Genomic DNA, 24,447 nt, shown 5'->3' on the forward strand with positions numbered 1-24,447 from the left:
TAAGGATATCTCATAAGGTCGAAACAAAACACATGGTCAATTCTAGAAATGATAAAACTACAGGTGATAAATTGTATAACTCTGTTGCCAGCCCATAGCTCTGTCCTAGGGAGTTCTCATGTTACAGGAACACTACAGCAACATTGTGTTTGAAATTAAAGTCAATACTTAGTTACAAATTCATCAGTTCATACTTCATCTTCTACTAGGAAGAATGCACAGCTTTCTACCTGAAGTTGTGGTTTTATGATTTCAGATAATCTTGTACCACTCTGAACAAAAATTTTGTTCCGAGAAGCAATCCACAAACTCCAAAATAGCCACTTAGCATGCAACAGCTGCTGAGTTTTATCACAAAACTTTTCTGGAAGTCTGAAAAATCTGCTACTCTCTTGGCTGAATTGAGAAGCTGAACTAAGCCTAAGGCTCCCTGGGGCTCACAGCCGGCTAAGTATTTGCAAGGCTATGCTTTTGTTCACTCTGTATGGACAGAAATAACCACAGAGAGAGAGAACTGAGCATAGTGCAAATGAAAATTCTGTCAAATAAAAAAGTCAACTGTGTTATGCACAATAACTCTGCAGTTACAGCTCCCTCATTTGGAAACAGGGTACCTGAATTTCAGGCTGCCCTACACCCACAGAGCTTGAACCTCTCTCTTGCTATGTAGCATATCCTAACAAAAGAGACAAAAGTTTAGGCTACTGGCCTCAGTTCCTAATGAAGTTATGACATACTGCACACAAAAGGTGAACATTACATAAACTACTACCTGCACAAGGAAATGGTTGTGAGAAAATGTATAAACAGCCTTGTATGCCACAATCTCTTCCACCACACTACCTGTTTTTCTCTCTTGCATATAAATTTTAGGTTTTCACCTGGTGGGACAGGTTCTTGCAAGGCCTATGTGCAAGACCCACCTCAATAGGAATCTGCTCTTTTTTAGGACTTTCCATTTAGAATATTTATTTCTACATACAATGACTACACATGTTTAAATAAACACAATTGCCATTCAAAAGCCTTTCCCCACCTTTATCACCACCAGCTTTTCATACTGATGTCACATTTGACATTTTAAAAGAGAAATTAAATCCAAATTAAATGTCTTGGTTATTAATTTCTGTATTCATATATTTACATTTCAGAAACTTCACTGTTAAAACAAAGCCTGCATTTTAAATACCTTTTTTTTTATTAGGTGATTTGGAAGATTTTTTGGAAGCTTTGGTATCTTTCCCAGATGATTTGCTTGCTTGCTTCTGTGCAGCTTTTGAAGCTTTCTGTTTCAGCTGAAGTTCTTTTTCTTCCTCCATTTCTCTAAACTCTATTTCAGCTGTTACCTTGACACCACAGTCACACATAGTACAGTACATAGTATCAGCTCTGTGCAATTACTGTTTTTTTCAGCCTTTACTTGCTGAAAGTACTCGATGAGAAGTTAGACACATTAAAAAATAAAGGAGATATTTAAACTAATTGATTTACTTTTGATTACTTATTAAAAATAAAATTCTGCAGCACAAACGCAAGACAGGGACATATTAATTCTTGTGGTCATTGCCTGTGCCTGAGGAAAACATTAGAAAAGCAAGACTCAACAGTACACAAAGCATGGCCAGAGTTACATGGTAAGGGGACAGAAATTCATTTATTTTAAGTGATCAAAGAGAAAACAAAAATCTAACCTAGTAACCAATCATTTGAAAAGCTCGCCTAATTTACTTTTAGCTAAAAAGAAAAAATAATGTAACCATAGGGTCAGAACACATGAAAGGTTTGAGCAAACACTGCATCACAGGATTAAATCTGTCCATCTTCTCACACTTCTCTTGAGGGCTAAGAGAAGAGTTTATCATGGAATAAGATACACAGAGGCAACATTTGAAATATTTCTCAGTAATGGAATGAAAGGCTCATTTATAAATATGGAGGTGCTGAAAACACAGACTCCAACGTTTTCCTCATAAAACCACAAACATATTCAATGGAAATATCTGAGATACACTGTGCAAAGACGATGTGTTTAGGCTGCCTACTGACTAGGGGGGCTTTAACTGTACAGTCCAGAAATCTTTAAATAAATGAAACATTCCATACCATATCTGACACTGCTGTTACTGCTGTTTGCCATGTATCAATAATAATATTTTCATCATTCCTGCAAGTGGTCACTCCATTTTCAGAATTCTTATCCTTAAGACTCTTCTGAGTTTTACTCTTTTCTGACTTGGTATTACCTGGTGAAGGTAGTTTCGAAGAAACCAGAGGAATCCTCAAAAATAAAATATAAGGAATAATTTACATACTGCTTTAAAAAAAATGTTAAACCTTGGAGAATATGCTGAAAGAATGAAAATGCTATTTTCAAACTTTGCAATAACAAAAAAAAGGGAGGAACTTTCCTTATGACCAAAAGTGATGAGGTATGTTTATACAAGAAAACTGTCCAGTTTAACAACTAAAAATAATAATAGATGGATAAAACTACATCAAATGACTGTGTGATCTGCTGATGAATTCCACATGGATTAGACACAGTTTCATTGCTCAGACAATTTTTAAATTAACTCTAATTAAGTTAAAATCAGGTGTTATTACTGTTGTTTTTTCTATATTGTGAAAGTATCAGGTGGTATCCCTCATCTTTTAATTTGGCATTCAGCTTGGTGCATCTTTGTAGATTGCTTTGATTTACATCTGTTACATAACTATTAATTTTATTTACATGTACATAAAATTCATAACAATCAATTTTATTTATTGGCACAGATTTTAAACCTACTAATGTTCCACAACAATACTTTACATATGTGAGGATTGTGCTGTAAACTATCAGCAACATAAAGGAAAGAAGGAAACATTTCTAAAATAGTAGATTTCCTCCTGAGGCAGCTTTTAAAATGTTTTGAAATTCAGCAATGCATGAATTTGATACAGGTAAATAAGTAAAAAAATAAGTAAAAAATGAGGGATAAATATAACCTCTAAAATTATTGAAGAGTCATCATTTGACTATAATCCCTGGTTAAAGAATTCTTAAATCTCCATCCTTTGAAATATACACACATATAATTCCATATACTCCAAAAATCTATCAGTGCATTCTATTCATTCATATTTGTATAATTTTAAATTGCCTTTCTACCTTCTCGATTCATCTTGATCTTTCTTCTGCTCTTCGTTAATATCTAACAATGGGATTCTAGTAAAATCTTGAGCATCTTCTGTTGGGATTTTTCCTTCCATTGCCCTGTAATAATCATGAAGAAGTCTTTTTGTGTCTTGGAAACGATCCAGTTCAGCCTCAAGAAGAAAGGACAAAGAGATTGCAGTTCAACACACCACAGAACAAATTCTTGTTATCACATGTTAACAGAAGCAATTCTAAATCCTAAAAGTTTGAGGGAGAGCAAAAAACACAGTCATATTTGTTTTAAAATTTATAGTATACTGAATGCATACTTCTCCTTGCATCTATAATGTATTCACACTGTCATTTCTGGGCAGCAAAAAGAATCTTAATTGTTAAAATAGGAAAATCGATTTACAATAAATTATATTCAATGCATTTAATTTAACTACAATATATTTTGATGTATATATATATTTCCTAGTAGCAAGTATACTAGTGCTGACAAATTACATGGATCTTCTTGTTCAGAAGATATAAAGCATAAAACAAAAAGGGTTGATTGATGGAGTTATTTGATACAGTTTTTCTGGATCTAGGTAATCCATAGACTTTGAACAACTAAGTGTCATGAAAATCTTTTTGTGTGAATCATCTTAGAAGATATCAAGTAAGATTCAAGAAACATTTAACACCTGTCATGTTTTGATTTATTGATACAGTATGGTGTTCGTTTCTAACTGACAAAACAGTACTAAATATTCATGGGAAAATGCACAAAACCACATTCACAAAACAAAGGATAAAAACTTTGTGGTGTAAACCAGTACTCATCCTAAGTTAAGGAGAAAATATCTTCAAGTATGACTGTACATAGAAAGAAGGAATGAAATCTGATAAATGACATTTATACAAATCTATGTGTTTACACAGTTACAGAGCCACCAGGGAAATATATGTAACTTCCAACAGAAAAACCCACAAATAACAACTCTACAACAAAGAAGCCTATTTTTGGCTGCTTCTAAAAGAACAGTCGTTACATAAAGCTATAGTTATTATATTTTTAGTCCTGTAGTTTTAGGATAAACAATTAATTTATTTGGGGGAATATGTACTAAATAAATCAAGAAATAATGTTTTCTATTAAATTTTCCTTTATGGAAACAAAAGCTTACATATGGTTAATACATGCTAGTAATTTTAAACAGTTATTGTGCATATCCACACAAGACAGATGAAATTGGATTCATAGTGAATCTCTTCTGAACTCCATCATACCTGCTCATGAAATTCTGTTAGAACTAGGATTGCAAAGATATAACTGAATATAAAAGGAGAATAATAAAATATTTAAGCTCTGTAATATGACTTTGTCTCCTTTATGCATATAATTCAAGATGAATTTTTTAAATATTCAGGATATAGATAGCCTAGTTAGAGGACCAATGAGATAGTCAGCATTATTTGATATTTTGACCTCTCTTTAGTCAGTGGCCTGAAGTCTATTTAGGGCTTTATGTAGACTCTTTGAAAACAAAGTCAACAATTTCCTTACTATAGCACTGACTATTTCACAAACTTTTCTTGAATTACCACAACATTAATATAAAAGAGTGGTTCCCTTTTTTATTAAGCATATAAAAATAGCACAGAGAATTAAAGGAGTGAAAGCCCACCCTAAACTGCTTAGGCCTGGCTTTTTCATCTAAATTAGCATCACAATGCATGTGTTTAAAACACTGTTTCCATTGTATTCTTCAAATTTACCAAAACTTTCACAGAATGGTCACTTCAGTTTGCAGAAAAGCCTGTCTAGCCTAGTCTAGTCTAGAATACTCCAATCCAGTTCTAAACTAAATTTATGCACATAGAACAGCAGTAATAGGTAAATCTTACTTTACTGCAGGACTGAATGGACTCTTGAAAACTTTGAAGTTATTATATCTGAAAGCTGGGTCATATTTGAACAGCAGCAAATGACATCTCAATCTCAAAACATAACCTCATTGTTTGGGGTTTATTTTTGTTGGCCAGCAGATAAAATTTCAATCCACATCACTGAAAATACAACTGAAATAAATTTGATGTATTTGATATATATCAAGCTGTGAATGACGTGATTCATAAATTAAAAGGAGATGTCAATATGATCACAGAATGATAAAGAGCTGTAACATTTCTGTCACTCAAAATGATTCATTGGAGTTACAAAATTGTAAAAAGTAGCAGTATAATAGAGATTGATAGTTTTGGGAGTTGAATAACAAGAATGGCATTTTTCTTAATCTTTTCTGTATTTCAAAGTTAAATGAATAGAATGTCATCTACCTTTTGTCTCTTAACTTTCTATATGGATTCAGAAAACACATGAACATTTGCTTAACTAAATTTTAATCCTTCACATATTTGGAGCCCACCATATGAAATTTCTCTCAGGCTTACTGTAGCAGTCCATACCTGCATAAGTGTAAAGAAATGGTTCATTGCAATCCCCCTACGATCTGGTAACCACTCTTCATTCATGATACCAATACGTTCCTGCTCTGCTTCTTCCCTTCTTCTGTCACAGATATCCCAGAGAAGATCTCTTAGGTCCTAAAGCACAAAATCAAATATGTTAATTAATTATGAAAGAAAACTTAAACCTTTTTTATTTTTTTTTTAATTTTTTTTTTTTTTTTGCCCGTGTCTAGGGCAACTTCCTATCTGGGGCTTTTCCTTCACTGATATAAATTCCAACACCTGGTCAGGTCACATGCCCACAGAGGGCTGACAGTTTCTTTACAAGTGTACTGAGAAAAGAACACAAAGTTCAGTGTGCAGGCTGCCTTGCTTTCCTCAGGCAGAGATGATCTACCTAAGCTAGACAAGTATGAGACTGCGAATAGCTAAGCTCTCAACTCCACCAACAACCTTCTGCTTGAATGGTTTGCTAATTAATACCCTAAGAACAGTACTCTCAGGGGACGGGCAACATGAAAAAACTGAGAAAACTGTGTCAGATTTCAAGTGTTTTTCAAATTTGAGTAGCTTCCACACCATTTTTCTCTAATGTTCTTTTAATTAAGGTCTCTTCAGCTAGTGACTATGTCAAATTGCACTGTGTGGCTCACTGACAGCACTGAGGACCAACTACGCAACCCACTTGTTCCCTATTGCCATCTCTGCATGGAAACAGTGACAGGCCATTATGTGTAAGATGCCATGGGAAGAGAAGAGTGCTGTTAAATACAGACGCCAAGGTAGGACAAAATGAGATGCCTCTGGCTCCAGGCAGTTCTACCCTACCTGACTTGTTCTGGGACAGAAGAAAAGAAGAGCTTAGGCTGCTGGTGAAGTGATTCCATATTATTCCATATTGCAACCAGGTCTTGGTTGCAACCTACTATGTCAGATTCTGTTTCTCTCCCCTTGTCTGAAGACTTCAGATAAATCCACTTGTCCTCTGTTGGAGAAAAGCCTCAAGGAAGTCCCTGGGCTACCTAACACACCAATGATAGCTAGAAGGTAGCCAAGGTGCAGGCAATCAGATATTCATGGCTTCACACTGTGGAATATGCTCATAAGAATATGATGTTGGATGGAAAATCTGTAAGTATATGACTTATCTATTGGCAGTGGTGAGTTGACCTTGGCTGGCTACCAGCTGTCCACCAAACTTCTCTATCACTCCTCCTCAGAGGAAAGGGGGAGAGAATATGATGGAAAAGTTAATGCATTAAGATAATGATGATAAGATCATTCACCTATTACCATCATATGCAAAAGAGACTTGACTTGGGGAAATTAATTTAATCTAATGCCAATTAATAACACAGAAGGATAATGAGAAATAAAAACACCTTTCCCCCACCCATTCTTCTTCCCAGGCTTAACTTCACTCCTGACTTTTCTACCTCCTAAATGGCACAGAGGAAATGGGGAATGGGCAGCTATGGTGAGTTCATTATACATTTTTATCTGCCACTCCTTTCCCTCACACTCTTTCCCTGCTCCAGAGTGAGGTTCCTTCCATGGAATACAGTCCTCCATGGATTTTTTGGATGCAAGCCCTTCCCACAGGCTTCAGTTCTTCAACAACCACACCAGTGTGGATCCTTTATGTGTGTGCAGCCCTTTAGGACTGCACTGCTCCAGTGTGTGAACTCCATGGGCCATAGCTCCTGCCAGGAACCTGCTCTGGTTGGGCTCTCCAGAGGCTGCTGCTCCTACACAGCATGTCCACCTGATACAGCCTGGGTGGACTGTATGGACTGCAGGGTGGAGATCTGTTTCCCTGTGATACTCCATGGGCTTCAGTGGAACAACCTCCATCACCATGGCCTTCTCCAGAGGCCACAGGGGAATCTCTGCTCTGGTGTATGGAGCACCTCCTGTTCCTCCTTTACTGTCCTTGTCGACCACAGACCTGTTTCTCACATTTTCTCACTCCTGTCTTACAGCTGCCATGCTTTCCAGAAGCCACCTCTGCAGATGCTTTGCCACAAAAAACCTTTCACATAAATGCAATACCACAGAAAAAAAACACACTAATGTTTTGTACAAACTGATGTGCAGCTCTTTTCAGTATCTTTCTTAAACATGTAACAAGAAGGATTTTATTCTCTGTCCTCATATTATTTAAGTCACAGTTTTGATTTACTGTAAGCAGTGGAGAAAACTGCAGAGGGATACAGTGAGTTATATTCCTCTGTCAGAACCTTAAAATATGTTTTATGAATATCTTCTTTTTCTCTCTCACTGCTTTTCTTCTCACAGTGAAGAAGCTTCTCTCTCTCCTTTACTTGTAGTAAAGTGGTGAAAAAAACCTAAAAATGGACGCATTTGCTCAGTTCTCTCCTATTTGGAACAAGAGAAGTAGTGATAGCAAGCAACTGATCACATTCAATAACAGCAATGCAGTGAGAGGGAGTTTAGAGAAATTGCTGGAAGACAGATAGAGATGTGCTGCTAAAGAGTGTTTTATCCACAGTAATTCTGTGTTTGGATATTTAGGATGCGTGCTGGTTTTGGATGAGGAAGAGTTGATTTTCTTCAGAGTGGTGAGTATGGGCTATGGTTTGGATTTGTGCTGGAAACAGTGCTGATAACACAGGGATGATTTTGTTATTGCTAAGCAGCACTTGCACAGAGCCAAAGTCTTTTCTGCTCCTCACATACCAGTGAGGGGCTGTGGGTACCAGGAAGCTGGGAAGGGACTCAGATAGGAGAGCTGACCCCAGATGGCTGAAGGGACGTTCCATGCCATATGGCACAATGCTCATATATAAAGCAGAGGGAGAAGAAGGAAGGAGGGGGACACTGGGAGCGGTTGTGTTTGTCTTCCCAAGTCACCATTATGTGTGATTGAACCCGGCTTTCCTGGGGATGGCCAAACACCTGCCTGCCTGGCCATGGGGAGTAGTGGGTGAATTCCTTGCTCTGCTTTGCTCCTGTGCACAGCTTTTGCTTTGCCTGTTGAATTGTCTTTACCTCAGCCCATGAGCTTTCTCACTTTTACAGTTCTCTCCGCCATCCCACTGGTAGGTGTCAGTGGCTGCGTGAGGCTTAAGTGCAGGCTGGGGTTAAACCTTGCCTGACCTTAAACCTAAGTCTTAACTGCCCTCTGGGCTTTGGACCTCCAAGGAATTTTACATACATCACATAACGGGGTGGGTTTTTTACATTTCCATATCCAGTAAGTATCAGGGAAATTTGTTTTTCAGGTATTAGAGCTGGCACTTTCCAATGTTTTAGAAAGGGTCAAGCTGAGATGATAATGTTGAGGAGTCTGTGACTTTGAGGAAAAACATTATGAAGATTTTCACTCTTTTCATTTCCTCTAACAGCAAGGAAGGATGACTGATGGAATTCATACATTCACAGAGATACAATGAGCATGGCTTTAAAAGCATAGAGGAAGATCATCTTCACAATCACCCATAGGTTTGGGATTCACAAGGGGTGAATGGGTCATTTAAAAAAATTTTTCTGAAAATCCTATATTCACTAGAAGTGCTTAGGCTTATCACAGTATCTGAGTTTCACTGCATCATATGTGAGTATAACCTCCTCTTCACATAATTTGAACTGGATAATGCCAAACATGGATTTCTGTAATGAGGAAAAGGCCAAATATTTTATCTTTCTAAAATATAGGTCAGAGTGATTCCAGTCTCTTTATAATGCCATTCAGTAGAAATCAGGAATATGGATGATGATTTTTCAATCCTCTATTCCATTCTCTTGGAATATTTCTATGGAAGAGGAGGTCCAATACTTTTTGCATCTCAGATGCATTAATCCATTATTCCTCAAATGTTCCCTTCAACTAAAAATGTCAGTATTCCTTGTCTCCCTTTTGAGGAGCATTCCTGATACCACTCAATTAAAAATCATGTCTGTTCTGAAATGGAATCTGATTAATTAAAAGATAGCTCTACTTTTGGCTTATGCTAAATCCGGCTCTGAACTTGATAGGACATTGAGTGTTAGATTTTTCTGAAAAAAGAACTCTCATGATATCACCTAGAAGAGATCTACCTATCCCAAGAAATTCTATGTACTTTGTAAGAATCAGTTTTAGAAAGCATGTATTATCATATATAATTTAGAGAAAAAATAAAATACTGCCAAGATTTTTTAGATTGTCATAGAAATATCCAACTTGTAAAATTTCTGAAAACCACCAAATTTAAAGAAAAAGAGAGCAGAGAAATATTGATTTTATAGTGTACCACAATACCGCAGTGTAACCTAAAAACCAAAGCAAGATGTAAGAAAATTATGGTGAAACAATAGAGGAATCATTTTAAAGGATACATTATGCACAAGAGGAAATGATGTAGTTTAAGAAGAACTGTAAAGAGGAAGAAAGAAGTAAATAATATCATTCACATTATATCAAGTTTGTACACAAGGAAATAATAGTGTAGAGTATATTGTAATTTCTGTCATTTACTTACAGTAACCCTTTGGTGTAGTTCAGCTTTTGTTTCCTCATCATCTTGCAGGTCACTAGCAATTGAATTAAAATCTGTTTGCCACTGAGATACAAACTCCTGCTTAAAATCTGGACGTTTCAAATAATCTTGAAATTTTTTTCTGTAAATTATGGTAAAAATAACTTTGGGGTTACAGAATGCCCCATGAAAAATACAAAACGCTAATAATTACTGCAATAGGATACTATCTATTTCTACTTACCTAATATCTGCTGTATAATGAATTATAGTGTACTGTTCATCCCTCAGGCATCGAAGTACAGTTTTGATTGTATTCATATATGTATTTTCTACCATTTCCCAGTAAGGTACTAAAAAAGCAATTATCTCCTGTGAATTTTTTAAGAACATTAAAATTAATTTATTTATTTATTGGTAATTCATTGATCTGTAGCATTAGCAAATACACAAAAATATTTCATTAAATCATATTATTGATTTTTTTTCTCTATTTTTTTGTTTTACAGCTGATTATAGACAATGTATCAACTTATATTTTTATCCTGTGAATTTCCTTGGGGAAAAGTGGTAGGTCTCTAAAGGAATGGGAAATTCCAGCAGAATATTCCAGTATCTCTTGGATGCGCTCATAAAATAAGTGATGTTACTGAATGAGCACTGATGTAAGAAAATATAGTCATTCATAACTGTTTGAGCTTATAGAAATCTAAGCTGACTGCCTAGTGTTGCAAAAGTGATGTTTGACTGACTGACTGACTGTCATGAAATGTAAATAAAGGCCATGGCCAGAGGAAATCCAGCATATGTGAGCTGATTTCAGTTAACAGGAAAAACTGGTAAACATTAGGAAAGCAATTACAGAACAAATTTCAAACTATCATTGTCTACCCTTGAAAAATCTGCATCTCAAAAACTGCATGCAGTCCCAGCCTCTCATCTCAAAAAATTTATAGAAGAACTGGAACAGATTATAGCTGGATTGGAAAACAAAGCAACACTAAGCAAAATGAATGTTTAAGAGATGCTTGTCACATTTTAAATGCCCTCAGAGGTTGATTATAGATTTATTATTCATTGTATCTCTCAATATGTGAGTTAGGGTCACCATGAATTAGGGTCACCAAATGATCCAAGGAAAGCTCAGGGTTTAAAGTGAAGAAACAGAAATATTTCTTCAGAATTAACATAATCGTAGAAGCTGTGTGGCAGAAAACAAAAAGTAAAAGGCTTCAAAAAAGCTACTAAACCAACTAAAAAACATAATCATCAAAGAAAAGTCCATTGAGAGTCACTAAACACAAGATGCAGATATGCAGCCATTTCAGAAAACCCTTAAGTTTCAGATCACTAGAATCTGAGATGTCCCTGTGGAGAAAATATTAGGAAAAAAATATACTAGGAGAAAGACTAGTACACACTCTCCCTATTACTCTTTGTAAGAGACCCACAACTTACCCTTGTCAGAGAAAGAAAAGTGATCTAGTAAGTTTGTGTTAGTATTTCATAATAGAAAAAAGAATTATTATTTTAGCAGCTGTTTTCTTCATCATAATTGCAAAGAATTAAAAAATATATAAATTTGAAAGTGATTCCTTATTTTTTGTATTTTAGTAGCAACCGCTCTATGTATATTTATCACAATGTAATAGCATACCTTTTATTGAAAAATATTGGAAAAAAAACCATGAAATGATGCAAAAGGTTTAGGTAGAACATACATAAAATACTAACAGAAAGATATACTTTGATATTTAAGATTTTCAGTCGGGAATTAGTGTACCTGGGGAAGTGGTTCGTCTACATAAATCCATTCATCTGAACCTGGTTCAATTGGTGGTGGTGTCTCAGGAGAGGGAGGAGGCTGATCTATAACTGGTAAAACCATTTCTTCTTCAGCTGTGACTGATAAAACCTGTTCTTCATCTGTAACTGGTAAAACCTTTTCTTCTTCTGATACTACTTCTTTAGCAGACCCTTGATCCAAACGTATAATTAGTACTTCCAAATGTATTTTAAGTAGCAATAAACAGAATAGATATCTCTGCTACTCTCACAGGTTCAAAATAATGGAACAGGTTTACTCTTTCATTACCTAGGTTTTGTTCATCAAAAATATAGTCATGAAATCAGCAAAATGCTCAAGGAAGACTGGATCAGTTAATATCTAAACAAATTTTCAACATCCATAAATCCAACTTTTCAAGTTTGCTTTTGTTTTTTTCTTTTGGTGGTAGAAGACACATGAAGATTTTTCACAATAGTTATTAAAAAAACTCTGATTATTTAGAGGTCACTACTGCTGATTTACTTGATGCATTTGTCCCCCTGGATGCTTCACCTTTTTTTCTTTTTTTTATTTTTTATTTTTTTGTTATTTTAAATAATTCTTTCTTTCTGCGCAACAAGGAGGAAAAGTGAAATAAAGATGTATAAAATTAAATGTGAAAATCACTTCTTACCCATATTTTTATGCTGCTACTGATAAATGACTATATGTTCATAACAGCAAGTTAGACTTTCTTATACAATTATGCTATCCCACAGATGAAGATGCTGCCTGTAATTTTAAACCTGAAGAAAAGACTGAATTTAATGCTTTAATTTTGATGTGAAATTGGCCTATATACTCCAAAACAGTCAAAGTACAACAGAAAAGTTCAGGGATCTGGTGCAGTTATCACTAACTGGCACATCCTCAGATTTTTTCAGGGGCAGCAAAAATGTAGATCGACATATAATTTTATACAGTAATTATAAGTGTTAATTATAAAAACAACACCTTTTGTTACTGAATCCTAGAAAGTAAGAATATGAAAACTTACTTCTATTCTGATTTTTCACAATTTCTTCTATTATTATTTCCTTCACTGTTTCACACACAAGACCTTCTTCTGTCTCTGCATTCACTTTCACTAGAGTGTTTTGATGGACTGAAAACCATTTCTCCAATTTTGGCCATGTCTTTAGGAAGCCTGAAATTCTACAAAAATTATATCAATGTATGAATTTAAAACCTAACTAATAGAAAATCAAAGATTTACTAAAATTTATAAATAAATGAGAAAGCAGATCATCTAATTTAACACTAAAACAACTCCACCCACATCAACTCCTTCATTTTAAATATAAGAAAATTTTCAAAATTCTATTGATTACTAATAATGCATTTCTAACTCTTTCATGTCACAAGCTACATTTACTTTCTAATATCACAATTAAACCAATAGTAATACGTCTGAAACAGTTAAAAGTATCAAATATTCAGAAGACAGAACTGGTTTTGATTTTGCTCTTTGTGCAAACATCTAGTGATTCAATTAAAATTAGAAAATTAAGTGGTTTTTTGTAAATGTAGAAATGGAAGATAACATTTTACAAAATCTCTAACTCAAATCAAGTGTATTTCACTCAAGAGCAGTCACATATGTGAGAGACCTCAGATATAAGGGCACGCACAGATACACACATATATACAGAATGCATACACATAGTTCATACAATATACACCTGAGAACTAAATTCTCCTTGGAACAATACCCTGGGAAGTCAAAACACAAGAATCCTTGTTTCCCAGGAAGATTCATATTGTGCAGAAAATGAAAATACCCTTTAGGCTCCACATTATAGAAAGGTCTAAGTAAGTTCTTAACATTAAGCATGTCAGTATTGTCCTGGATCACTCATGAGATTCAGATCAGTTACATGCCTTAACATCTGCCTGAAGCAATTTTTTTGTACTTCATGTAACTTACCTATGTAGAATCTGCTCCCTGGCCAAATCAATCTTCTCTTCTACGATTTCAGTGTCTGGATTTTGACTGCTGCTCCATTCAGCCTGAGATGACTTTCTTTTATGTACTGTGTGGAAAACCACATATATAAGCATATATTAAAAAAGGCAATTATTCAGACAGTTATTAACCCAAACTAAGATAATCATTACAAGAACAAATTTGGTGTTCCTTGGTCTTACACTTCTTCACTTAAAAGTTGGGTACCAGACTTCCTAAAAGAAAATAAAAGTCAGAAAACATGACAGAAATATAAAATTAAGCAATAAAGGACCTAAGACACTGTCCTGCCTCTTCCTCTGTTTAAGTGCATAGCCAATTACAGCACTAACACTTCCTAATGGATGCTTTTCAGCCATAAAAACCTCCAGTTGAAGAGATGGAGCATTCCTATGGGCAGACTATTTCAGGTTTATATACTCTACCAGTTAGAAGATATTTTCCCAATTTCATCCAAAGCATCTACTTTTCACAATGAGCAGACATTACACTTTATGAAAAGACAAGGCATTCTCTCTTTCTGAGTATTTTTAAATTTAAAAAGCCTTTAACTCATGAGAAATATGCCATTTTCAAATAATTTTTAATTTTTTTAATGTTTTTTTTTACTCTTTCTATCACATTTACATCTTATGAAATATATTCTATTTGTATTTCTGAGATTATATTAAATATAACCACATGTTCCAAGTGTTTTGGCAGCACAAGGTCTTAAAATTAGCAAGATTCAAGTGTCTATACATTTATCCTCACCAGAGTTTTAGTAAAAGCTCTGAAGATTTTGTCCCATCCTCACTCCTACCTATACATAAAAGATAAATGTAAATGGTGCTTTAACTCAGGCAATTTGCTATCTGTGCACTGCAATGAAAACAACAAAGAAGAGTCTCATCATAATTTGGATAATACACAACAACTCATTAAAAAAACTTCAGTTTCATCAACGTTTTAAAATGTGTGGTCTGGAAATAAAACAGTTCTCAAAAAGCCTTTGATGCCTTTCCCTTGGTTGGCCAGAATTTACTTTGATTTCTGATCATTCATTGACTAACTGAAGACAAGACAAAGGCAGTAATCAATAGGGAATTTATTCTGGCAGTGTCAGGGAATGACTATTGGCACATCCCTCTGTTTATAATCTCTTTTTTTCCTTTCTAAGTGTGTCTCCTGAAGAAAAATGCTATTTACAGACACTCATTTGTAATGCACCATATTCTGTATCTGTTATAATTTGACTTTTTTCTACCTGCTGTTTTATGTGACTCGTAACACCACCCACTGTGCTATCTCAGCTGCAGAGAGAGTTCAAATACAAAAGAGACTATAAATAAAAAAAGCATATACACATGTACTTGCACACTTCTGCTCTGCCTTTGACTGAAACAAACAGAAGTATCTGAAATAATCTGGAAGCATTCAAGGCACAATTAATGAAAGTGATACTGTGAGATATAGAGAAATTGTCCAGTAGTGCTATTTTGAATTAATAATTATAACTTACAAATATCTGCTTGTCATTTTACTTTGTTAATAGTAGTTGGAAACTTACACTTCACATTAGCTGCACGTTTCAGTACCAGACTGTCTGAAATATCCAATAATATAGAAACATCAAATGCAGGTGAAGTAGGAGGAGGCTTGTTAGGAGCTCTGGGATCTATAGCAAGGGACAGCTTTTCAGAAATCGGATCTTTTGCTTCTACATCAATCCCTGTATAGGATTTTTCAAATAGCTTTGCCTGGTTAATTGTCATTGGAAACCCTTCCACGATCCACCCCTTCTCTGGTGGTATTTTGCTAAAAGGAAGTGAAGAACCAGAATTACACAGTGAAATGATAGCATATTAGTAAAACTGAAAGAACAGCTTGCTCTAGCCATCATTCATTCTTAATACACTATATTAAATTTCCTGATGAATACAGAATATGACAGATATTATTAAACTGTAAAGTAATGGATTTTAAATCAGAAAAAAAATAACAGCGAGTCTACTTAAAGTGAAAAACATCAAAAACAAAACACTTTTTTTTGTCTTGATAAATAAAGTTTTCAAAACCACTCTATAGGTTTCTATCTGCTCAGAGGTATAAATGCTCAAATAAAGTTTTTGCTAAAGTAAAAAATAGGGAATTCTGTTTTATAATTTACAGTACACTAATGCGAATACTACAACTTAAATAACATTCATGTAAGAACTTAAGTGCTAACTGCGCCTCAAGGTAGTTGAGACAATTTTCTGTCAAACAAGAGTAGGTAAAACCAAGTAGCTATACAAATTCATACATAATGGCTTCCAACAGGATGTCAATTAGTAATTCATCGGGAACACTTTTTCCGCTCTTCAGCCATTTCTGTGATGCAGCACCAAGCTGGGCACGTACAGATAGCTGTGGAAGAGTGCAAAGTATGCTCAGAATGTCTATAACAGTCATTGAAAAGAGTAGTTGAAAAGTGTATGACTCTATATCTTATATCAATATTTATATTGGGGGTGGTGACTGTTATTTATCAATATTCAATAGTTGGGGGGGTCTATTAAAGTGAATAGCTTTAGTTGTAAAAAATGCCTAGTTTATTCAAAATCTCCTGATTTCTGTGATTAGACTTATAAAAATACTGAAAAAAACAAGATAGAAAAAGCAAGGATATAAAGGCCAAGAAATTAAAAATTAAGTGTTCTGGTTCTCAACTTATTCTGGTTTCCACTACCACTGATAATTTCAAACAGCAGCACATAAATTCATTAAATTTACATGGATTATTTTCTATCTTAGCTTTGGAAGTAATTTTCAGTGACCAGTAAGCCAAAGAAATCACTGTAGAATTAAGCATTTTTAACATAAAGAAAAGAAACCTTGTCATGGGATGAATTATCTGCTTGCAGCAATAAGCAGAAATATACCACATCTTATGTAAATGTGAGATTTCACATGAAAATATAGAATTTTAACAAGACGTACAACTCTAAACAACATACAGAGGTACAGATTTTCACAATAAGTTCTTCTAATATTTCAGAAAATACAGAAAATACTTGAATTGATGTCTGCAATTCAGAATGATAAAAAGGTGTCACCATTTAATTCACTTAACCATTTTAATTAATGTCTTTTTATAAAGTAGAAACTAAAATTGGACTACTAACCTTGGATAGGCCATCCTGACTATTATCCAATTCAAATTCTTCCTGGGATGGATCCTTTTCAACAGGACAATTGTCTAAAATAGGTTCTAAAATAAAGTTTGATGATGCTATTACTATAGAATTCGTTATTATAGATAAAGAATAAAAGTACATGGCTTGTTATTCTTTGAACAAATCAATACAGAAGGTACATAAAATTGTTAGAATCATAGAAGCACTGAGTAATTCAGGTTGGAAGCAACTTCTGGATGTCATCTAGTTCTAGTACAACTTTGTGCTCGAAGTGGCATCAGTTATAAGGTCAGACCAGGTTTCTTAGCTATTTACTCCATATGATCTAGAAAATCTACAAAGATGGAGACTATACTACCTCACCCGAAAATTTGTTTCAGTACTTGGCTATCCTCATGGAGAAAAGGCCTTGTCTTATGTCTAGGCAGAGGGGCAACAAGAAGGGTTTTAACAGGTATCTCCACAAAAGGCTGGGGAAAATGTTTGTTGGGACATGCAAGAGACTGAGGTATCCCAAGGCCCTGAGACACACAGGAAGGAAATATTTACCTGTGATGGTTTCTGTTTGGAGCTCCTCTAGAAGATTTGGTGGTGAATTTGGTAAGTTCTCCTGGGCATGTATCAAATATGACAGGAAATGGATTAGAATGATAATTACATCTTACAGAAAAAACAAGCCTGTAAATTCAAGCTGACTCTTCCAGTCTTACCTGTCAAAACTTAGAATTAAGTTTGAAATAGAGTAAAAAAAATGAAACATGCTCTTTTCCTTACACTTTTCATTCCCATCTACCTGTTAGAACCAAAACCAAAACTAGGGAACATGCTTACCTCATTTTTTTCTCCAGAACTCTCTGATTCCTGTGAAATCATGCTGTGTTCACTTTTCATTTCGTTTTTAAGAAAAGCTTCAATGGCCTCCTGAACCAGAGTACCAACAGATAGTACCTGAATATTGCAAACTAATACACAAAAATATTAGATAGCTACAATTTGAGTTGAGTATACATACAGAGAAATTATTACAAGCAGTTAAATTAATTATTTAATTTGGGCTTCTAATGTAAGTTGTTGTCATTTTTTCTTCTCTGAAACTACTTCACTATGTATCAACAATAACATAGCTATCTTGCTAGTCTCTTCTAAAACAAGAATCTCCAAAAAATTTTACCAAAAGCATTTTCAAATTCTCACTGCAGAAGTATTAATGTTACAATACAATATTAATATTACTTTCAAGTCCCAGTGTTTCTAAGTTTATTTTGGAATATAACAAAGGAATGACATGCAACCAACCCTGGCAAAACACATACACATCTGCGGTTCTAGAATTATTAATGCAAGGATTTGCTCAAACAATTTTCATTGTAAGAATAGGATTTTAACTCAAATAAAATTTTTAAAGAATTTTAGGTAAACAAACAAACAACCTCTACCTTTTTCAATAAACTTTGCACAGGTAGTTTTTCCACTAAATAATTTTCCCAAAATACATCCCTTGACAGGAAATGAAGGAAATTCAGGTGAAGATTTGGGTTTTGGAGGATAGAACATTTCCATCAGTCTACGAAGCACATGACCCAATATATTATTATTAAGAGGAGGTTTGTTTTCACTGTTCTCTTCAGTTGGGCTCCATTCCCCTGTCATACTCTGTATAAATGACAAATTAGTAAATCTCAATATATCTTGTCTTCCATCTTTCTAAATATATGTATTTATTCACATACATAATAATAAAATACTGAAATTTGAATAGTACTAAATAATAACATAGTTTTTAGAATAGAACCTCTTTAAAACCTATGATTTTGTCATAATCATTAAACATTCATTGATATTCACTAATAACAAGTTGAGAGACAAGCACTGGTCTATGGTTTTCATAGATTTTTGTGATCTGCTTTTGTTTGCATCTGGATGGATGCCATAGAGAAAATATAGTCAAAAGTACATGAGTTAAGGACAGGAATAGATCACTCACTAGTCACCATTACGGGCAAAATAGACTCAACTTGGGGAAATGTATGAATCAAAATCAGAGCAGGACACTAAAATCCTACAAACACCATTCCCCCAGACCAGACTCCTTCCCAGGCTAAACTTTATTCCAAATTCCGTAGCTCCTCCTGCCCAGCAGAGCAGGAGAACAGGGAATGGAGGTTATGGTCAATTGATGTTCCTTCTGCTGCTGCTTCTCCTTGGAGACTGGAACCTTCACCTGCTCAAGCATGCGGTCCTTCCCACAGGAGCTGGTCCTCCACCAATATATCCAACCTGAGTCCTTCTCATGGGCTACAGGTCACAAATGGCTCCAGGTGGGTCCCCTCCATGGGGTACAGTCCTTCATGAATAGGCTGTTCCAACATGGGTCCCCCATGGGGGTCACAAGTCCTGCCACCAAACGCCAGCATGGGCTCCTCTCTCCACGGGCCTCAGGTCCTGCCAGAAGCCTGCCCCAGGACAGACTTCCCATTGAGTCACAGCCTCCTTCAGGGCATATCCATGTACTCCAGTGTGGGGTCCTCCAGGGGCTGCAGATGCATTTCTGCATCACCATGAGCTTCCATGGGTTGCAGGAGAATCTCAACAACAAGGCATGGAGCATCATTCACCACTGACCTCAGTGTCTGTAGAGCTGTTCTTCTCACACCTTCTCTCTCCTCTCTTCTCTGACATCTGTACAAAACCTTTTGTTTGTTCTTAAATATGCTATCACAGAGGTGTCACTGCTGTCCCTTGTTGGCTCAGCCTGGGCCAGTGATGATCTTGGAGTCAGTGATGGCACTGACTCAGGCATGGGGGAAGCTTCCAGCAGATTCTCAGAGAAGCCATCCCTGCAGCCCTCTGCTACCAGAACTTTGCTGTGCAAATTTAATACATATTCCTATAATGATTGTTTCCATTCCATAAACATGAAAAATAATTTCACCAATATTATAGAATTATTCAGTAGCAGATTTTTGTATTAGAGATCCCCCATCCTAATATTCTGCATTCTAAAATTGGGCAACATCATAGCCCTGTATCACTTTTAAATCTCTGAAAAATTCATGAGCAAAGATTTCAAATATATGTATTTGCCTAGCATACATTCAATAGAGAGGAAAAATATCAAACCAAAGCAAACAACTCAAACCAATTCAAACATCATTAAGCGAAGGAAATACCAAGTAGAAACTTCCATTTCATCGACCCTGAGAACAACAGAAATTTATCAGTGGAATGATTTACTAGGTTTTACTAGTAAAGATCATTTTACTGACAATCACACTGGAAGAATAAAAGAAAGTAGTCCAAAGACTGGAACACATAATTGTACTTTTACTGTACCAGTTTTGCATCTTACAGCACTAGTAAAGTCCTGATGTCTCTAAGCTAATGCTGGGAGAAGCTAAAAGACATTTTAGTATGCAGAATAATACTAGTCCTGTATTAACATTTACTTGGTTGGAGGATATTAAACAGCTGTTTGGCAAATATGTAGACTAACAATACTTCAAATTAGGTTCTAGTTTGCCACTTCATTTTGGGTGCACAACAAAGCATTGAAGGCAAAGTCAAATGTTTCAGCAAGGAACATTCCAAGCAGGAAAAAAGGAAGAAAAAACTGGTTCACAATGAGACTAATAAAGCATGGGAAAAGATTTCACAGAGAGTATGTGGAAACTCCATCGTCAGGATATTTGAAAGTTGACCAAATGATACTAAGCAACTTTACCTGACTCAGAAGTTGGCCCTGCTTTAAGCAAACGACCTTCACAAACCTTTAATCCAAACAATTGTGTCATTCTAGAAATTAAATATTTCATCACCATCAGCAGAAGTGAACAGTGCTGAAGTTTTAGTTAGGTTTTGAACTCATGTTCTGGGTAGAATATGCACCCTCTTCCTCTGAATTTACTATATGAATCATGTATTGTCATAGCATACATTCTGCTAGTAGAATGATCAATGTTGACTTTGAATATACGTCTATTAGATAAAAAAACACAATTTAATTATCAGTCTAAAATAAATATAACTTAAAATTAGAAGTCATTAATTTTTTATTGGTAAAAACAAATAAATATTTTTGAGTCGCACAATATCCCCTCTCTATTATCTCCAGAAAACGTATTTCTCATGTGTAATTGAAAAGACATCCTAAAACACCCAAAATACTTGCACATATTATCTGAATAATTTTTATCTGAATAATTTTTATTTAAACATATAGGTAGAGATGGATCAGTTGCTTTAAATTCTATTAGACCTATAGGAAAAATTAATTCCAAGTGGAATGGGTTCCCCCATTCTTCAGTTCTCTTGCCCTTTTAACTAGGAGATTTCTAGATTGTACCTGTCATGAGGTAAAATAGTTTACCCATCAGAAACAAGTTTTCAGGTATCCAGGTGGGAGTTATGTAACTCCTGGTTGAATACTTCTGAATGAAACGAGAAATTCTTTGAGCAGTACCTAACGTTATGCTTGGTTTTTGGTTATTGTATTAATTCATTAAGTGATTAGCCACAACTTACAACATGGTAGTTTCAAAAAATATTGTCAAAATGAAACATAATATGTAATGCGCAATGGACTGATGGCATTGCATTTTCTTGTATTTTATCAAATATATTTGACACTTTCAGCTGGTATGCCTAAGGTAAGCAAGGTGTTCTTGAGAGATGCCAAACTGCCTGTCCTGGGCTTTTTTCACAAGCATTAGGAAGATCAGCATAAACACTGGCAGAATGACCTGCCAGCAAATTTGTTATCTAGAAGCAAGACCTTGAAAGAATTAGCTGTTCACTTAGGCTTTTAGAAGACGTAAGTATAAACTGGTGCCAACAATTTCACATGTCATATGATGACAGTTTTTGATGAATAATGATTCAGAAAGTCATGAGACTAACAACATCTGGGAATAAATTAATTATGAAATAATTTGAAACAGCCTGGCAGGAAAGAAGAGGCTTTAAATGTGTCAATAAATTTTTGTGATATGCAGTGATGTTACAGTTAGAGAAGACTACTGAGACTTCATAATGTAAACAAAAATATGACTGAAAAGCTTAATTTTTCATTAGTGCTCTCCTCTGTTTCCTGCCTGTCTCTTATATCCTCCTTGTTGACTTTGTGTATAGCCCCTTTTTCACCTAAGAAAACAATCACAAAATTCATACATGAGTTAGTATGCTGTAAATCAGGACCTTATAAAGAGAAAAATCAGAAAAGCATATGCTAAAAATGAAGCTACAGTAAATTGAGCTTTCAGCCATTCATTACAGAAACTCATAATGAACATCCATACTTACTGCAAAAGAAATATGTATGAAGTGGCTCAGGATGTGGATAAAAAGCAAATATGTATTGTAGTTATAAATCCCCAACAAGACAAAGACTGGGTATTTGCCATGATTTTGTCACTTTCTACTCACCAGGTTATTTGAAAAGTCTAAATACGTAGCAGGATTTAATGAATATAATAATGAAAAATCTGTACAATACATTTTAACAGGAAAACATCAATCCTTAATCTTTCAATTTTGAAATAATATTGATGTATTGAAAAGTTGATGAAGCTAATATACCCTGAAAAGTATTTACTTGTATTCTAACAGAAGATTAAGAAAAATGTCAGCCATTTTTAATAATTTCAAAACATTACTATATTAAAACAAACAGTTCATTCAAACCAATAAATCTTGTTACAGAGCTGTCACTCTAAACTGCAGATATTAAAAGTTCAGATTTTGTAACATGTCCAGTATTTAATTTTACTGCTTTTACTGGTCACTTTTGCATTTTCCAATCTGGTAATATTAATTATACCATTAAAATCCAATTAGCTGAAAATTCATTGCATTGCAATAAACATGCTGGTCCTACAACTCAAGAAATATAATCAAGATAATATATAAGAATGGAATTGTAACTGCTACTAACATCAAATACAGTTTTCATATAAAACATCAAGCAATTAAAATAAAATGCTTGTCTAAATTTGACACTAGAAATCAGTAATAGAACAAAATGCAAGACCACAACATAAAGTTTATGATTGTGAAAAAGCAAGGTGTATTATCTTCCATTACGCCTTATCAGTTTGGTGTACCTTGTATTCACCATAATCTTTTTCATCTAACAGACTCATTTTATTCAGCTCTACAAGTTGTTCTGGGCTAGGTTCATCTGGCAAAGGTTGAATTGAGGCTTGTTCATATATTGGTTTTCCATTTAGAAAAAGTTCCTTCCAATCCAGCAACAGTTTTAGTGGAACACGGCTGCAGAAAAAAGACAAAAGGACAAAGAAGAAAAAGAAAGAGTTTTAAACCAAAAATTAGAGCATTGGATATTTGACAATGTATCCAAATTTATAAGAATCCCAATCATGAAACAAGCATATGCCAAACTAGTTATAGTTTACAATGCATCCTGTAATTATTACAGCCTTTTGTATTTGTTTGCTTTTATGACAGCTTAGGCACTCATAGGCTTCAATGTTTTCATAAATGTGTCATCACACAATATTTAGCTGGCAGAGCTGTGTAATAACTATTATGCTATCACTACTTTTCCCTGCACCAAAATATTCTTTCCTTTTGTGGTGTAAAGCCTCCTCTTGCCAAAAATCTATGGAATATTTTTCCCTTAAAGTCAGAATTATTTCAGAATTATATGAATAAATTTTTACTTTAGTTAGTAATTTCACTAAACTGTGTGCCTAGGCTGGCTATTTTATCACATACTAAATAAGAAAATTTATATAATTTCCATTAAATATAATAATGTGTATTTCATATGGTTACTCTTTTAACATACAATTACATTAAAAAGCAGTAAGATTTTGGCATACTTTCTAATACTGTAAGTCTAAGTCCACAGTCAAATCAATGAATACCAACAGAACCATGGCAATGAAGCCCCACTCCATTTTTAAAACATTTCTACGGAACAGGCACTTAAGAGATTACTGCCTTTGGAGGACCTTCTCAGAAACCCTGTGCAACTGGGGCATGTCAGAAGAGGGAATCACAGCATGGAGGACTCAGAAGAATTTGGGCTCAGTTGCTGTGCTTTGGACAGTCCAGGAGTTTATACATCTTGGGAAATTCATCCTGTTTGTATTACTCTGAGGAAGCATTCGCCTAGTGAAGCAAATCAAGATGAGATGAGCACCATTCAGTTTTTTACTTTTAACTAAGGAAGTTGTTAATAAGAAAGGAAATCAGCAGTTCCACAAACTGGCACCAGTGAATTTTGGTGTCCTAAGAAATCAAGTTAGTTGAGTTTCCAAGAAATTATGCTAGTTTCCCCTGTATTACACACCAGTGACTCCTCACATGAAAATAATGTCACCATTCTCACATACAAGCAAATTGCAGCTGCCATGTAAAATATCTGAGAAACTACATCATTTGCTGTAATGCTT

At 34.9% G+C, this 24,447-nt stretch overlaps 1 protein-coding gene across 1 annotated transcript in view; it reads right to left on the minus strand.

The window, feature by feature from the left end:
• The window catches only part of SPEF2 (sperm flagellar and cilia associated 2), a 74,869-nt gene that overhangs the window by 28,458 nt on the left and 21,964 nt on the right, over positions 1-24,447 (minus strand). The window contains exons 9-24 of the mRNA XM_088054364.1: positions 23,131-23,299; positions 18,469-18,685; positions 17,864-17,994; positions 17,582-17,648; positions 17,021-17,106; positions 16,159-16,262; positions 15,424-15,671; positions 13,836-13,941; positions 12,906-13,063; positions 11,864-12,057; positions 10,325-10,452; positions 10,084-10,222; positions 5,597-5,734; positions 3,152-3,309; positions 2,104-2,278; positions 1,190-1,346 (exon numbers count right to left, since the gene is read on the minus strand). Coding sequence (XP_087910490.1) covers positions 1,190-1,346; positions 2,104-2,278; positions 3,152-3,309; positions 5,597-5,734; positions 10,084-10,222; positions 10,325-10,452; positions 11,864-12,057; positions 12,906-13,063; positions 13,836-13,941; positions 15,424-15,671; positions 16,159-16,262; positions 17,021-17,106; positions 17,582-17,648; positions 17,864-17,994; positions 18,469-18,685; positions 23,131-23,299 — 2,375 coding nt within the window. The remainder of the gene's footprint in view (positions 1-1,189; positions 1,347-2,103; positions 2,279-3,151; positions 3,310-5,596; positions 5,735-10,083; positions 10,223-10,324; positions 10,453-11,863; positions 12,058-12,905; positions 13,064-13,835; positions 13,942-15,423; positions 15,672-16,158; positions 16,263-17,020; positions 17,107-17,581; positions 17,649-17,863; positions 17,995-18,468; positions 18,686-23,130; positions 23,300-24,447) is intronic.

Source organism: Pseudopodoces humilis, chromosome 4 (assembly GCF_049639895.1).
Source record: "Pseudopodoces humilis isolate 2021_Gansu_Grassland_sample_001 chromosome 4, ASM4963989v1, whole genome shotgun sequence".
NCBI lineage: Eukaryota > Metazoa > Chordata > Aves > Passeriformes > Paridae > Pseudopodoces > Pseudopodoces humilis.